The sequence below is a fragment of the Podarcis bocagei genome (genome assembly GCF_964188305.1).
Source record: "Podarcis bocagei genome assembly, chromosome: 1".
Lineage (NCBI taxonomy): Eukaryota > Metazoa > Chordata > Lepidosauria > Squamata > Lacertidae > Podarcis > Podarcis bocagei.
Window position 1 is genome coordinate 134285662 of NC_138125.1, and position 18086 is coordinate 134303747.

An 18086-nucleotide genomic window follows, 5' to 3' on the forward strand; every position below is an offset into this window, starting at 1 on the left:
AATGGGAGATAGGCAGATAGCTGAGAGAGCCTCTTGACGACTCTTAACGACTGTAATAGGTCTTACAGGAAAAGGCAAGGGGTGGGAAGGTGAGAAATATTCATTGATGGTGTTTGTACATGCTAGTATTGAGCACATTTTGAGAATCTTAGAACATAAAAAGTAACAACATCAATAATCAACACTCAGACCAATCACTCCTTGTTTGTAAAAATCATCCTTACTATATTACCATATATATATATATATATATATATATGCAGGTTTTGGTGTCTTCGGGTGTCTTCCCGTGTAAGAGTTGGGGTGTCTAGGCGACGTTTCGACGAGGTCTCACTCGTCATCTTCAGGCTGGTGCTTTCGGCTTCTTGTTACTGGAACAGAGCAGGATCTCAGTGTTTGAGTTCCTATAAATACTGTTGAGGGGGTGTGGTGTATAGCTCAACAGTATTTATAGGAACTCAAACACTGAGATCCTGCTCTGTTCCAGTAACAAGAAGCCGAAAGCACCAGCCTGAAGATGACGAGTGAGACCTCGTCGAAACGTCGCCTAGACACCCCAACTCTTACACGGGAAGACACCCGAAGACACCAAAACCTGCATTCCTGTACCCGTGAAAATCTACGAAAGCATATATATATATATATATATATATATCTCAGATAAAGATCTGGCCACTGTTAACCACATTTAGGAAAAGATTGAAGGATGTGCTTTTATTCTGTCACTGAAATCGTTGGGATGATGTAAAAGTGCTCAGTTGATTGGACTTAACCTAAAGATATTGTTTCTTGAAAAGTCATTTGACAGGAGACAGGAACATTGAAAAAATGTTAACATCAATCTATGATGGTTTAATATGCCATTTCAATATTAATATTAAAATTAGAATACAAAACCAGAGGAAAAATCTACTGTACAGAAGTTTTGACTGTAGCATTGCATGAAAATCTTCTGTTCCAGAATATAACCATGCCAGCTAACTCTAAATGAATTTCTGGACACTTTTGGAGAATTAGTATCATGTAGCTGTCTTTTTTACCTTAGGCAATCCAGCAGTGATGGAGGCAGGAGAACCAATATCAGCATAACCATATTTCCTAGTTGGCAAAGTTACTTGGCTGATAAGATCAGAGAAAGACTTGCAAACATTCTTAGCTGTTAAGAGCAATCCTTCCTTAAGAACAGAGAGCTGACCTGGAAAAGAGAGAGAGAGAGAGCAGAAATAATATGTGGCTCCAATGCACATTTTAACAAACAAAACAAATCCTTGGCTTGTCATGTAGAGCAAGGAATTTTCAGTTCCCATGTAAGACTGAGATTTCATAATTGTTGTACTGGTTATAAATTTCATTTATGAATACAATAGCTTCCTATGCAGCACTGTGAAGCAATCACACACATCATAGAATAAAAACATATTCAAACAACTGCATATATAAAATCAAACAGAAGCCGTGATTTAGTGCCAACGAGCAAACAGATCTCAGTGTCTGGGCTGAACGTTGGGGGTGAAGATCTTGGTGTTTTGCAGCTTTGAGCTGTTGCAGGACCTTAGCCAGACCTTAGCAGAGCATACGCAGACTTCCAGAAAGCAACCAGTTGCAGGCAGGATGGATGAAGCAGGAACAAGACGCTGCTACTAGTAATTTGGTTACTTATAAAGGTAAAGGGACCCCTGACCATTAGGTCCAGTCGTGACCGACTCTGGGGTTGCGGCGCTCATCTCGCTTTATTGGCCGAGGGAGCCAGCGTACAGCTTCCGGGTCATGTGGCCAGCATGACTAAGCCGCTTCTGGCGAACCAGAGCAGCGCACGGAAACGCCGTTTACCTTCCCGCCAGAGCGGTACCTATTTATCTACTTGCATTTTGATGTGCTTTCGAACTGCTAGGTAGGCAGGAGCAGGGACCGAGCAACGGAAGCTCACTCCGTTGCGGGGATTCGAACCGCTGACCTTCTGATCGGCAAGCCCTAGGCTCTGTGGTCTAGACCACAGTGCCACCCGCTTTTCTGTTTACATAGATAAGCCAATATAATTACTCAGAGGAAGTAATGGAAGTGTGAGCATATACCCAAAAGAATGCACTAATTGCTATACCTGATCTTGATTTATTCTGATTAACATAAGGGTCACTGAGACTGTAGAACGTTACTCTAAACTCATTAGTACACTGCATACCAACAAAGAGCAGTCTTAGCAAGTTTGAGTATTTAAAAGAAAGATATCCTCTTTTGGCCCTCATTTATAAAATGTCAATATAAGAGGTATCGGTTCAAAGTACCTGCTATGTGCGGACAGAACTGCTGCATCTCTAAAGTGACACAAGACTTAATAACACACTTGATCAGGAAAGCTCATTCAAATATATGATAATGAGCCTATAAAATCAGCAGGTGCCGCAAATCACACTCTTGAAAAAGGGACTTAGAACCCCCCGTGTCATACTCTCTGGATGCCTTCTAAAAAATAATTTTGCCACCAGGGAAATAAATGAAATTTGCATCTTTTAAATTGAATGAGGGGCACAAGTGAATGGGAACCCCTTGGGTATGAAAGAGTATACAGTGCTCCTGAAGCTTATCTAAAAGGTGAAAAATAATGACATCAAAAGACTTAATCTTGTTCCCAGAAAACAGGCATGAATGACATTCAGTAAGTGCTTCAAAAGCTAAAACAACAGGGCACAAGTTGAAAAGCTGACATATTCGCTAGCAGCATCCAAGAATGCAAATGTGGGCATCATTCGAAAGCAGGGCCGTACCACTCAGATCGCCAACTTTTCTGGAGTTACAGCCTGAGCAAACAGGCCCACTAGGAAGTTCTCCTACAGAAGCCGCCTTCGAATGGATGGAAGCTGTGCACAAGCGGGGTTTCCATAGGAGAAGTGGATTGTGCCGACTGGAGAATGGGTTTGGCAACAATTCCCAAGTCAATATACAACGATGGGTGGCCATACGGGCTTCAATACCTTTCTAATCCACTTTTTTAGAGCATCCTAACCTAGGGACACAGGTGGCGCTCTGGATTAAACCACTGAGCCTAGGGCTTGCCGATCAGAAGGTCGGCGGTTCGAATCCCCGCGACGGGGTGAGCTCCCGTTGCTCAGTCCCTGCTCCTGCCAACCTAGCAGTTCGAAAGCACGTCAAAGTGCAAGTAGATAAATAGGTACTGCTCCGGCGGGAAGGTAAACAGCGTTTCTGTGTGCTGCTCTGGTTCGCCAGAAGCGGCTTAGCCATGTTGGCCACATGACCTGGAAGCTGGACGCTGGTTCCCTCGGCCAATAAAGCGAGATGAGCGCCGCAACCCCAGAGTTGGCCACGACTGGACCTAATGGTCAGGGGTCCCTTTACCTTTAACCTAGGCAGGAGGCATTTCCCACACCCAACCGCTGTACCTGCTGCACTGACCACAACAGCAAAATCTGTTCAAGCAGTTCTGCTCTGTTTTGGCTAACACAGATTACTACCGGTAATACCCGCGGCAGCTAGAGAATGGTCTGAGGTAGGAATGGGAAGATCAGCTTATTTCTAGACTGTGTCAGTTTCCCCATATGTGCCGTTTCTGCATTGAGCTCTGATTTTTTTAAAAACCTGCGGGAATATATAGATGTTTCTCACAAAATACCCATTTCCTCTCCATGTTCATACTTCTGAACATTGTTCATCCTAAATATATATTTTGAAATGCATCTTGGTACATTTTTGGGCCCTGAACTATATTGCCAACCTGGTGCCCTCCATCTGGGGCTGATGGGAATTGCAGTCCAAAATTATTGGTTGGCATCAGATTGGTGGAGGCTGGCAGTATTATGGTATGAACTTTTATAGGCAATGTTGGTTTCTTCAGCACGGCTCCCTATGACATTTGAACATCTCTGCTGCATAATGACTTAGATATGATATATTTTGTGCAGTCACAGATCCCTAACTAACAGGTCCACAGTCTGGTTAGGTAGAATGCCTGGATTTAGGACGCATGTTCTACGCTTGATTCAAACTCTACTACATGGGCTAAATCCCAATTACTTCAGATCCACAATGGATTGGATTAGTAATGTACCCATTTATAGCAATGGAAAGTATCACCCACTAGACTAGATTTATATCACCCAGCAGCCCTAATATGTTGGTGTCCAGGGTTGGTTTATTTATTAAGAAACAGATGCTGAAACCGACAGCTATTCTCTGTGACTTGGAGATCGTTCCTCCTCCTCATTCCACAAGGGGCCTCGCTGTGATCAGCCAGGAGAAGGCAGATATCTTCTCCTTCATAATCACTGCATAGCTGTAGCATGGAAAATAGAAAGCGGCAGCTAGACTGGTGACTGGGAGCAGCCGCCAAGACCATATAACACCGGTCCTGAAAGACCTACACGGGCTCCCAGTATGTTTCCGAGCACAATTGAAAGTGTTGGTGCTGAGCTTTAAAGCCCTAAACGGCCTCGGTCCTGTATACCTGAAGGAGCATCTCCATCCCCATCTTTCAGCCCGGACAATGAGATCCAGTGCCGAGGGCCTTCTGGCAGTTTCCTCACTGCAAGAAGTGAAGCTACAGGGAACCAGGCAGAGGGCCTTCTCGGTAGTGCTGTGGAACACCCTCCCACCAGATGTCAAGGAAATAAACAACTGATTTTTAGAAGACATCCGAAGGCAGCCCTGTTTAGAGAAGTTTTTAATTTCTGATGTTTTATTGCTTTTTTATTATTCATATTCTGTTGAGTGGCGCGGGAAACCCAGCCAGATGGGTGGGGTATAAATAATAGAATAAAAATAATAATAACAATAAAATTTAAGACTGAGTTGCAAATCAAATCAAGCCCTTTGATGATCCAGGCAGCATTGAGAATTCTTACCTTGCCATACTTGGACAGACAAGGCATCCTTCAACTTCATCATTAACTGTTGCAGTTCCTCCTCCTCCATCTGCATCTCATTATGAAGAGCTTCCGTTGCCGTGGAATAGTTAGGGCTTATGCTCCTAATCCCGTTACTGAGACGGTCCCTGTTTGCTTCAGAGCAGTCTGTTAGCGGAGCAGTTCTCTCTTGGGGGCTTTCATGATGAGCAACCTCAGGGGCAGCATTCGGGAAGAATTGGGCTCTCAGCTTGTTCTCCGGTGATCCTCCTGCATTTCTGGCGAGATGACCACCCTGTGGTTCCAAAAGCCACTTCCTTTTAATCCAAGAGGAGAGGAGCTCTGGAGACTTATATTTTGAGTATACCCCATGGTTGGGCTTTAACGAACGGCAACCAGATCCAGTCTGGAGATTTCTTTCCTTCAAGGGCTCCTTGCTCCATATAGCGATGTTCTAAGAGTTTGCAAAGGAAAGATGAGATGTGACTTAAAATGTTCATGTATGCGCACAGAGAGGGGAAATCATCATTCGGAAAAAGCTATAGAGAAGGGTTGTACTAAATGGGTGGTTTTGATATGCAATAAGGAATCTGGAAATTCCCTTGGATGGGTAGGACTGAACTGAAGGGTTCAGCCAGTCTGCTTATATAGAGCTCCAGTACAACGTAACTGTAACAACTTTCTGTAACTATCCAATCACTGAACATCACTTTTGATCCCTTATTTGCATATGTGGACCTGAACTATCTACAGTATCCCCCTGCTGGCCCAGGGTGAGAACTTCAGTACATAACACCACACCTCCTCTCTCTACACTACACCCTTTCTCTGCAGGCCACACCCCCTCCTCAGCCCCACTCTCTCCTCATGCCACACCTCCTTTCTCTAGGCCACACCTTTTCTCTACAGGCCACACCTCCTCTCTCTACACCACACCCTTTCTCTGCAGCCTTCGAACACCCTCTAGATGTTGCTGGAATACAACTCCCATCGTCATTGACCATTGGTCCTGCTGGTTGCAGCTGATGGGAGTTGTAGACCAAAACATCTGGGAGGGCATCTGGGGTAAAGAATGGCTGTTACGTAACGCTCCCTTAAAATTTTCTGAAGCTCAAGAAACACTGGCTGTCCCTCTTCATAATAAAAAGGACCAAAAGACTAGTGGTCCTGTTGTCAGGAACTGGCAATGTTTGGAGACTGGTAAGCCAGCGGGCAAAAGGAACAAAATGAGCAAAGCAGTTGCATATTTAGCATTGTGAATACTGCATAAAAACAAAACACGACCTCTGAGTAAAAATGGTGGAATAATGAATATAAAGCACAAGATGACTGGATCTTAAAGGCCCAAGCAAACTACTTTATTCAGAATCCTATTCTGATAGGTGTGATCCTGTGACATCCCCTCCAAGTTGAGGGTCACTTTCCACTTGATCGATTCCTTTTTACTGCCACAGCTGCCCAATGACTGGCCCTGACAGTCCAACATGAATAAGGTGGTGGAATGGCAACTGTGACTCATCAACTTTCCCACTGACCCCTGAGCGATGCTGAGATTTTCTCAAATATTCCTGGACTTTAGCTTTTCACCTGTGAAATAAAGGCATCTGAGTTGAGCTTGTTTCACTGCTGAACATCATCATCATCATAGGGAAAAACTCTCAGACGTGACCTAAATAACATCTTACGATTACTCGAAGGTCATGCTAGCTCAGGGGAGATTTTGATTCTTTTTCTTTTGGACAGTTAATCTCAATGGCACAGCACTGCCTTTGAAGGGCAATGGCACTAACTGCCTTTGAAATTTGCTTTGTTTGGAAAATCATGGCAGACATGAACATATGTATTACTGCTTGAGAAAACAGGTCCATACACATTACACAACTTTTTTCTTCCTGAGTCAAAGAAAAGGTTGATTAGCACCTTCCTGCTTTGCCTCAACTTCAGAGTGAAAACTCCAATTATGTATTATACACCATCGTCTCTCCACATTTCAGAGTCATTTAATCAGTTATCACAATCTGAGCCTCAATAAACAACTCCCGGGATGCGGGTGGTGCTGTGGGTTAAACCAGTGTTCCCCAACCTTGGGCCTCCAGCTGTTTTTGGACTACAACTCCCATCATCCCTCGCTAGCAAGACCAGTGGTCAAGGATGATGGGAATTGTAGTCCAAAAACAGCTGGAGGCCCAAGGTTGGGGAACACTGGGTTAAACCACAGAGCCTAGGACTTGCTGATCAGAAGGTCGGCGGTTTGAATCCCCATGACGGGTGAGCTCCCGTTACTCGGTCCCTGCTCCTGCCAACCTAGCAAAAGTGCAAGTAGATAAATAGGTACCGCTCCGGCGGGAAGGTAAACAGCGTTTCTGTGCGCTGCTCTGGTTTGCCAGAAGCGGCTTAGTCATGCAGGCCACATGACCCAGAAGCTGTACGCCAGCTCCCTCAGCCAATAAAGCAAGATGAGCGCCGCAACCCCAGAGTCGGCCACGACTGGACCTAATGGTCAGGGGTGCTTTTACCTTTACCTAAACCAGTGTTTCCCAACCTTTTTTGGGCAAAGGCACACTTGTTTCATGAAAAAAATCTCGAGGCACACCACCATGCCAGATGGGGAAAGGTCACTTTTTACTTATGTAAAAAAAATAAAAAAATAGTAACAGCATAGAAGGTAATGGTTAGGCTAGCATCCCTCTTCCAAATATGCTAGGTTTTTATTTGCAGGGACTGTTCTACATGGGAAAGCATTCAGCACTGTCATTCTCCCATCTGCCATCTGAATTGGTACTATTCTGGGTCAACTTACTCTGCTGCATGTGTAGAAGGGACTTGGTTAAGTAGATCAAGTATGTGGTATCCAGTGGGGAGGTTGAAAAGCTGGATTAATAATGAGCCTGCATTGAGGATTTGTCTTACCTTTTTTATGGCTTCATAGCAGGGTGTTGCTTATCACAGTGTTGTTTTAATAGGAGACACATTGCCCTGGGATCTTGCCACTGCTATACAGCTAGGAACCTGATATTATTGGTAAGGGCCTCTGTTTGCTTAGGCATTTTAATGCTTTTTAAAAAAATGAGTAAACATTCGTGTTTCAGCAGCAGCTGGTGAGACAGGAGACGAGAAATTTAAACAGCGTGGGTTCTAGGCAGTGCCCCCCCTTTCACCTGGAAAAGGCAGGAAGAACTCTTTTGGGCTGCCTCCAAATTCTAATTTTCTTGAGTGCCACCTATAGGAGAACCATGAGTGGGTTAGGATGGCGGGCCAGACCTCGCCACCCTTTGGTGCCAGCCGTGATCTGGACAACTCAAGCCGTTGCCTCTGACTGAACCCGTTATGATTCTGCTCACAACCCCCCATCCCTTGGCGGGCCAGCGGGGTGGGGGGTGGGAAGGGGAGATAATATAGTGAAAGGGAAGCAATAGGGGCTGGAAACTGTGGTAGCAGCATTTCCGGCTGAAGTGCGAGATAGAAAATGTTATCAATTGCTTCTTCTTGTACAACTGCAGCCAGATCCTACCCGTATTTACTCTGGAGTAAGCCCTAGTTTGTTCACGGGGTTTTGCTCCCGCGTAAGTGTGCACGAGGGATGGCAGCCTTAAATATCGGGGAGACGCAGGAGTCGCCTGCGCTGCTGTAATTCCCCCTCCTTTTGGGGAGGGAGGCGCTGGGCTACTGTGTTTACTTGGAAGTCCCACGGAAGTTAATGCATTATTAGGCTACTACTGGCTTAAGCCGGTGCCCGCCTTCATCCCTAGGCGAGAGGCACAGAGTTCTGTTCCGCCCGGGCGCTGCCTCTTTAAACGAGCGCGTGGTTGAAGAAGGCGCTTGCCCAGCTCCCCTCTGCGCCTCGGAGGGCGGGTTTGAGCACGTGCAATGCGCCGCCCTCCCGCCCTGCGCCGCCGCCGCCTCGCGCTCCTCCCTTTTGCGCGCGCTGCCCCGCCGCCGCCCCATTGGCCGGGTCCTGTCAGCTGATCCTGTGTTATTTCCTGTGTGTGTGTGTGAGGGGAGAATGGAGAGAGAAACCTCGGCACCACCACCGCGGAGCCGCCCCCGGCTCGACGCGGATCCTCGCCGCCGCCGCCCCGCCTCTCGCCGCCCAACTCGCCCGCCTCCCTCCCACGGCACACCAGGCAACGTCACCAGGCACTAGTGTGCCGCGGAACACCGGTTGGGAAACACTGACCTAAACAACTCCCACTATGTTCACAAAAGCTGGAGAGGGTAACAGCCCAAGGGGTAACTGGCTTGGAAATGATTCTCAAAGTATTTAATGGAGGAAATCATATTGTAGATTTTAAAATTGCGTGATGCCCAGAATGGGTGATTCACGCAATCAAATTGTTAGGGTCATCCTGCCAAAAAAGAAATCATGCCTATCCAATTGGAAATAATATTATAACTAAGGACATCATTTAAAAAGCTGAAAAATGAAAGCAGGAGATCTGAAATTCTCCCAAAAGAATATATTATGCAAATCTGTCAATAGGGGTATATTAAATTTATTTATTTCATAAATAGGTGAGAAATATGCAAAAGCCGAGGGACAAAACATGGAAAATAATGGAGGCAGGCTTGTAAAGTCCTTGAAGATAAGGCGCTCCAACTAACCTGCTTTGGTTCTTTATCCTGCGACTGGAAGGATTTGACCAAATCGTACATGGAGCCCAAATGAGGAACAAGCCAAAATTTCCAATGTGACTGTTTTCTAACTGTGTGCCTTTTAATTATGTTCATTATGAACTGAGCAGCATCTAGCCATTTAGGCCTAGTCCTCACTGAAGTGCCTGGACCATGTCACTACAGACTGCAGAAGGAGACTCTCCCCATGATGGGATGTTCCTCCATACAGACTGCAGAAGGAGACTCTCCCCATGGACTCTCTCCATAAGCTCGCTAGATGCATGTTAGGGATGAAGCTAGTTTTAAATCTTTCTCTCCGACATCTTGGATTCTGTGTTGGAGGGATTTATTGGTCATGATGGGGTGGCGATGAGTCATGTGAGACCATGTCTGCAATTTCAAGTGATAAACAGCAGGCCTACCATGCAAGGGTAAAGCCAGGTCTTAGTCACCCCTTGCTGACCCAGAAGGCTCCACTTGTGAGAAGAAAGGGGATACTTCAAGCAATTAAGGGTGAATTGTCCCTAAGCATAGAGCCGTTGACCCCATTCTGTTACCTTAATTTCCTCTCTCATTTCCTGAAGCTCCAGCTTGAGGCTATCCTGGCTTCCTAATAGCTCACGGAACTTTGCTTGTAGTGCACGGTTTCTGTCTTCCTGAGCCGAGTGAAGGAGCTGTATTTTGCCCTTGCATTTCTTCAGTTGCTTCTTCAAGTACCTGCCGGAAAACGCAGTGTTTCAAAAAAAACCCCCAAAATAATTAAATACCGTATTTTGCGCCCCATAGGACGCTCCGGCCCATAGGACACACCTAGTTTTTTTTTGGGGGGGGGGAAATAAAGAAAAAATTTTTTATTTCCCCCCCAAGTGCGGGGCTGGAAGAACCAGGTCGGGGAACAGTGGGAAGGCACGCTCTGCCTCCCCGCTGTCCCCCGAGCTTGTGGGGCTGGCGATGGGGAGAAGTGCGCTGATCCCGGGACTGCAGGCAGCTCTGCGCCACCATCCGGAGCGGGGAGGACTTAGCGCCCCACTCCCAATGGCCGCGCAGAGCTGTGCTGAGCCGGGGACTGCAGGCAGCTCTGCGCAACCCTCGGAGCCGGTCTCCTGAGGGTTGCGCAGAGCTTCCTGAAGCCTGGAGAGCGAGAGGGGTCGGTGCGCACCGACCCCTCTCGCTCTCCAGGCTTCAGTGAAAGCCTGCATTCGCCCCATAGGACGCACCCAGATTTCCCCTTCATTTTTGGAGGGGAAGAAGTGTGTCCTATAGGGCGAAAAATACGGTAAAGCAACAAGGAGCGCTTTCATACACTGTACATTGGCCTGGGTTTCGTGAAGGCAGATCAGGAAACACTGGGAGTCCGATGACTTAAGAATAGTGTACCATATGTACCAAAGACTTGTGTCTTTCTTACTGGTTGTTGTTGCCTTTCAAGCTATCTTACCTCCGAAACTGCACTGCTCAGGTGTGCTTTCTGTGAGGTTATTCCAGAAAACAGCTTTCAGCTGATATGGAAGGTGGGTTCTACTTCTCAACAGGGAACAAACATCCCACCAGTGCACCTTTTTCTGTGCTGCCTCTCCTGTTATATTTTATCGATATCTATGTCGCTGGTTTTTACCTATTAACAGCGTGGGCCACACATAACTTAGAGCAGGTGTGAGGAATTGGTCTTCGTTGGTGGGCTGGATCCAGATCTGACTCATTCTCTGCGAGGCACATAAGACTGCCACCTGAGGCTGCCACCTGACATTATTTTATTCCAGATGGTTCAACTTCAAATGAAGAATCAAGACTGCACTCAGGTTTAAGTTGAGGTTGCGAAGGGAGAATCTTGGTGACTGCAGCTTGGATTTAACCCAGTGCTGCAAAGTTTCCTGCTCAAAATTTGGCTTGCTTTTGGAGTTGAATTTCTGCCCAGTGCCCCACTTTCAGCAGGAATCAGTGCAGTGCAGTGTTGATGTTGTACTACGTGTGTTTGGCCTGTGGTGGCAGCAGAGTTATTTGGCTGCAATGTGACCCTTTCCCCAGTGGTGGCAGTATAGGATTATAATATAGAGTTATTTGGCTGCAATGTGACCCTTTCCCCAGTGGTGGCAGTATAGGATTATAATATAGAGTTATTTGGCTGCAATGTGACCCTTTCACCAGTGGTGGCAGTATAGGATTATAATATAGAGTTATTTGGCTGCAATGTGACCCTTTCACCAGTGGTGGCAGTATAGGATTATAACCCCCATTATGTCTGCTTTTGGTGGCACCTGACCACTGAAAAATGAGCAGTTTGATAAAGTCTGCTCTTCCTGATGCCTGACTGTGAGGCAGATTCTTTGAGGATGCTTCCCTCACTAACAGGTTGAACTGTATGACAACATCAGAGCTTGGGACTTTTGTAGGCTCTTTGTCCTCCTAAGACAGCTGAGCGGTAGAAGAGGAGGAGTTTGGATTTGATATCTCGCTTTATCACTACCCGAAGGAGTCCCAAAGCAGCTACCATTCTCCTTTCCCTTCTTCCCCCACAACAAACATTCTGTGAGGTGAGTGGGGCTGAGAGACTTCAGAGAAGTGTGACTGGCCCAAGGTCACCCAGCAGCTGCATGTGGAGGAGCAGGGAATCGAACCCGGTTCACCAGATTACGAGTCCACCGCTCTTAACTACTACACCACACTGGCTCTCCAGTGAATGCGTGTCCAATTTCCTTGATTTTTTTGCCCAGTTTTTTTTTTTTTTTAGTTTATTTAGGCAGGGTCCTTTCAGCTGCTACTGCTACTCCTGCTTGGTTGCCTGGGCAACCTTCCCGCACCACCATGGCTACCTGGACTGGTTGGATGCAGAGGAATGGTGGGAGGAACTCTGCAGTGGAGAGTTCCCTAATGAAGCCAATGTTAGGATATAGTTCCATTCCACCTTAAAAGGGTACAGGCATGATAGTTCCATTCCACCTTAAAAGGGTACAGGTATAGTTCCATTCCACCTTAAAAGGGTACAGTCTGCTGGGAACTTCCGTTGTATGTTGCTTTTGCTATACTGGCTGTTTTGCTGGACACGAAGGCAAGCAGACATGTTTTCCTTTGCTCCTGAACTACGATGAATACCGTATTTTTTGCTCTATAAGACTCACTTTTTCCCTCCTAAAAAGTAAGAGGAAATGTGTGTGCGTCTTATGGAGCGAATTCAGGCTGCACAGCTATCCCAGAAGCCAGAACAGCAAGAGGGATTGCTGCTTTCGCTGCACAGCGATCCCTCTTGCTGCTCTGGCTTCTGAGATTCAGAATTTTTTTTTTCTTATTTTCCTCCTCCAAAAACTAGGTGCGTTTTGTGGTCTGGTGCATCTTATAGAGCGAAAAATACGGTAAATGCTGTAAATATGCTTGCACATATTTCTCTGTCCGCCTCTTCTGCTGTGAGGTGATTTACACACTCTGCTTGCTGACAGAGCGTGCATGGGTCTCTAAACGTATCTGAGGCTCGTGTTGCTGACTGGCTGATGCTGTTCCACGGGAGACCGGTGATCGTCCGGAGCCAGCTGAGGGCCTGTCTGATGCCCCCGTCTCCCAGGCAATATCCCAACAGCCAACCCTAGCAAGAGTTGCATTGGATACCAAATCTATTTTTTTTTAATAAAATATTTACTGCAGTTTTTAAACAACAAAGATAACATCAAATACATGACAAACAAAAAAGATCAAAGTAAGATTATAAGAAAAAGTAAGAATGAGAAAAGAAAATACAAATAAAGTAAAGATATTCATAAATCATATTTTCATAATCTTTGGACTTCCTCACATCACCCTTCCCTGCGTTCTCAATCAAATAGTTATATGCAGCAATTTGTTACCTTACTTCCATTCTTATTTTATAAATCTCAGGTATTCAATTCCAACTTTAGAATGTTTTGGTCATAAATTAACCTACTAGGTTTGAACATAATGTTTCTTCAGGTTTCGCTATTTCCTCATACATCACCTATTCTCTTATGTCTTACACTAAATTTCCTGCTGCCGTGTTCCTCTCATTTGTGCATACTCCTAACATTCGGGATACCAAATCTAAAAGACGCTGCATGCAACCCCATTGACCAAGGAACAATCAGAAGTGTACTTTAAAGCTCTCAATCACAGCCATGGCTAGACCAGGCCCACATCTGGTGTGACATCAGTTAGGACCCCAGGGGTGCCGACTTTGGCATGCAGGATGGAGGTTATCTATCCCTGCCTTAGATAATGTCTCCTCCCCCTCTTCCTCAGTCTTTAACATGAATTGAGCATGCAAAGAGGCAGCCTTGATGGCTGTGGAAATATTTTCCCTTGGAAACCCAACAACACACATGGAACCTTTCTTCTTTTAAATAATAAAAAAGTGCTATAACTTAGGGTTGCACCAAATGTTCAGTTTCTTTAGCTGAAAGTTATGCATTGGCAGAGGGTGGGTTGTGAATGAAATATTTCTCTGGGCTGCTTTGTTGCCTATTTTCCTTCTTAATTGCTGCTGCTTCTCCTTCTGCTCTTGGTTGCAATCCCAGCAATCGCCTTGGTCAGGGATTTTGCCATCACACAGCCAGATCGGATCAGCTACAGCCAGTGGCGTAGCGTGGATTGTCAGCACCCGGGGCAAGGCAAGTAATTTGCGCCCCCTAACCCGTGGATTTGCGCACCCTAACCCCCAGATGTTGCGCCCGGGCCCCCCTGCACCCCCCACGCTACGCCACTGGCTACAGCGTCAGCATGTCATCCTAGTAATTCCCCAACAGCCTATTCCAACTTCTGGCACAGAAATGAACAGATGTTAGGAAGGAAGCCTGAGGAGCTCTGCTTTGCACTGGTATGTTGTGGGTTTGGTGACCAAGATGGCAAAAACTGGAGAGTGCCCAATGCCTTTACCCTGTCCCGACCTTGGGGCGGCTGCACAGAGCATATGCATGTAGGATTTCCTTCGCTAGTCACTAGCTACCAAGGCAGGATGGATGTGACGGTCACTTTCCCCTGGCTTTCTTTGCTGCCAAGGGACTTTCGTCCCGTTTCCTCTGGCGTCGCAACTTGCCGCTGCCCTTTTGTGATTGCAATCAAGGTGCCACCCCCACACCTGAACGGAAGCGCGAGAGATTATCTGCCTACTCTCTATTCGAGATGGACCACCAGACATACCTATCACCCACTTCTCTGACCTAGCGGCCGAACCTGATTGATGATAAGTGCTTCCCCCTTCGAGCCGGCTCAGCCAATTTGCTGCACTTGCTGCTGAGACAGGGATGCAGAGACAAACACTCCTGAACGCTGAGGATGTAAACCACTGATTGAGAGTGCCCCATTCCTCCCACCCCGGCTACGCTCTCATTTGGCTGCATGGTTCCCACATGCGTTACAGTCCAAGGCTCAAGGATCTTAATCAAGGCTACAGACGTCTGCGTACCCACCTCCTCTCGCTGTGAAGGGCCTTGATGGATTCCTGTGTTTTAGCCAATTCTGCCTTAAGAGAAGCAAGTGTCTGTGGGAAGATGGGAAGATGAAGGGGGGGGGGAGTTCATAGCAGATGCACAAAAGAGGCAAAAAGTCATGTTTTGCTGGGAAGCTGGGCAAGAACTGCTGCCTTTAATTGTCCTAGCTATGTACAGTGGTGCCCCGCAAGACGAATGCCTCGCAAGACGGAAAACTCGCTAGACGAAAGAGTTTTCCGTTTTGGAGGTGCTTCACAAAACGAATCTCCTATGGGCTTGCTTCACAAGACGACAATGTCTTGCAAGTTCCTGCGGGTTTTTTTCCTCCCCCCCCCTTTTTCTAAGCTGCTAAGCCGCTTATCAGCTGATCCGATCAGCAGATAAGCAGCTAAAAGCCGCTAAAAGCTGCTAATAGCGCTAATCCGTCAATGGGCTTGCTTTGCAAGATGAAAAAACCGCTAGACGAAGAGAATCACAGAACGGATTCTTTTCGTCTTGCGAGGCACCACTGTACTTCTGGTTAGAACGGGGAAAACAGAACGAGGTGTGGGGGAATCACAGTCTAACACAGGCATAGGCAAACTCGGCCCTCCAGATGTTTTGGCACTATAGCTCCCATCATCCCTGACCACTGTTCCTGTAGGCTAGGGATGATGGGAGTTGTAGTGCCAAAATATCTGAAGGGCTGAGTTTGCCTATGCCTGGTTTAACATTAGTAGGCTGCTGCTTCTGTCCATGGCCAGCAATGGCTTTTTAGGAGGTTCTGCCACATGCTATGCCAGAGGGTTGATTGCCCTTATATAGGAACACACACACACACACGTCTTGTGGCATGATAAAAGCCAACATAAGCTTTTGTGGAAATTCCACTTTGTCAGTTTGCATGAAGTGTTCATCTCAGGGAGCAGGAATGCATGAGTGTAGCTGGGGAGACGGGGGAAAGCACACTGAAAATGGCAATTAAATACAAAATGCACAGCCTATGGATATTTAATTAAAGTTTAAGTGTATGCACAATAATCACAGTGGCCTTTCACAACAGCAGTCATTAGTGATACTATAAAAGCATTGCTATGTCCATTATTATCTCCCACAGGAAACCATTGGAAAAAAGTATATAAATGGAGAATTTTCTGGATACCAGGTTTGGGGCAAGTGCTCTTCAGTGAGAGAACCTCAGCGGAGATTTAAAATCATAAAATATGTAGCAAGGTAAAGCACGAAAATAAAGTCTGTAAGACCTTTAAAACATGCCGTTGTAAGTTCCAAAACTTCCCTCTTCCCTTAGCATAGAAAAGACCACACATTTAATAAAGATGGCTTACTTACAAACTATCCAAAAGTCAGGTTCATGTGCTTTTCCATACACCAGTCATAAAACACAGGCAGTAAAACTTGGCTTAGTAGTTACAGTGGTGAAAGTTCCTAAATTATTGGTACAGGAACACAAGAATGGCTTCTAAAAGCCATGCAGTCTGAGCAATCAGCTCTGACCTCTCTCTTTACATGCTGAGCTTCTCAGGTAGACTGAAGGGGAATAAAAGCCTTGATTGCCTTCATCGCAAGCCTGGCAGGACAGCTTACTCTATGGCATTAACCCCTTCATGCATTAATTAGACTTAAGTATGTTAGTCATAGGGATGCGGGTGACGCTCTGGGTTAAACCACAGAGCCTAGGACTTGCCGATCAGAAGATCGGCGGTTCGAATCCCCGCAACAGGGTGAGCTCCCGTTGCTCGGTCCCTGCTCCTGCCAACCTAGCAGTTCGAAAGCACGTCAAAGTGCAAGTAGATAAATAGGTACCACTCTGGCGGGAAGGTAAACGGCGTTTCCGTGTGCTGCTCTGGTGCCGGTTCGCCAGAGCAGCTTCATCACACTGGCCACGTGACCCAGAAGTGTCTGCGGACAGCGCTGGCTCCCGGCCTCTAGAGTGAGATGAGCGCGCAACCCTAGAGTCTGTCAAGACTGGCCCGTACGGGCAGGGGTACCTTTACCTTTACTTTATGTTAGTCATAGGGATGCGGGTGGCACTGTGGGTTAAACCACAGAGCCTAGAACTTGCCGATCGGAAGGTCGGCGGTTCGAATCCCCGCGACAGGGTAAGCTTCTATTGCTTGGTCCCTGCTCCTGCCAACCTAGCAGTTCGAAAGCACATCAAAGTGCAAGTAGATAAATAGGTACCACTCTGGCGGGAAGGTAAACGGCGTTTCCGTGCGCTGCTCTGGTTCGCCAGAAGTGGCTTAGTCATGCTGACCACATGACCCAGAAGCTGTCTGCGGACAAACGCCGGCTCCCTCGGCCAATAAAGCGAGATGAGCTCCGCAACCCCAGAGTCGGTCACAACTGGACCTAATGGTCAGGGGTCCCTTTACCTTTACCTTTATGTTAGTCATATGAGGCTGGTTATCCCACAGAATCTTCATTATATTAAGAAAAATATGCTTACGGGAATGAAATCAAATTTACACCATTTGCAGCTTACAAAGTATCAGCACATGCTGAGCTGTTGTTTATTGGAGCCCCGTACCTGACTGGATGTTTTCTCTTGACATAGTAGGCTATTGTTGTTTGCCATCATCTGTCCTTGGGATACTTTGGCATCTAAAGGACTGCTTAACTGTCGGTCCAAAGTACGCACTGAGCAGATAGGATGAGATGGCACATGCTGCCTTGAAGAAGTGGAATGACGAGAGCAGAAGCTGCAAAAATAAGGTAGAAAGGAATTAAATGAGATGCTGAACAGGCAGACGAAGGTGATAGACTACATGGGACTGGCTGAAATGACTGGCAGAATCCGAGACCAAGGGAAAGAGACGGCGGAAGAAGATTGGATGAAATTTAAAATTTATCTTAAGAAATATTGTAAAATTAATGAGTGCTAAAATGTTGCGGTTATAAAAAATAGGGGATTAAGTAAAAGATTAAGTAAAAGAAAAGAATAAGGAAAAATTAGATAAAATCAAGGGGGAGGATTTGCTGAAACAAATTTGGGAATTGGGATGCAGAAAGGGGAGGTACGGGGAAGTCGGTGAAGTAAGTTTTAAGAAAAAAAGGATTCGAAATTATACATGTTTGTTTTTGTGTGTGCATGTTTGTATTGTGTATTGTGTGTGTTTTTATAATTTGTGAAAATCCAATAAACATTTATAAAAAAATAAAATAAAATGAGATGCTGAACAAACTCCCTCCT

General features: G+C 46.2%; 1 protein-coding gene across 1 annotated transcript in view; it reads right to left on the reverse strand.

Annotated features, from left to right (window-relative positions):
• The window catches only part of DYTN (dystrotelin), a 47556-nt gene that overhangs the window by 6731 nt on the left and 22739 nt on the right, over positions 1-18086 (reverse strand). The window contains exons 10-14 of the mRNA XM_081169243.1: positions 17424-17595; positions 14876-14946; positions 10025-10184; positions 4854-5307; positions 1041-1195 (exon numbers count right to left, since the gene is read on the reverse strand). Coding sequence (XP_081025369.1) covers positions 1041-1195; positions 4854-5307; positions 10025-10184; positions 14876-14946; positions 17424-17595 — 1012 coding nt within the window. The remainder of the gene's footprint in view (positions 1-1040; positions 1196-4853; positions 5308-10024; positions 10185-14875; positions 14947-17423; positions 17596-18086) is intronic.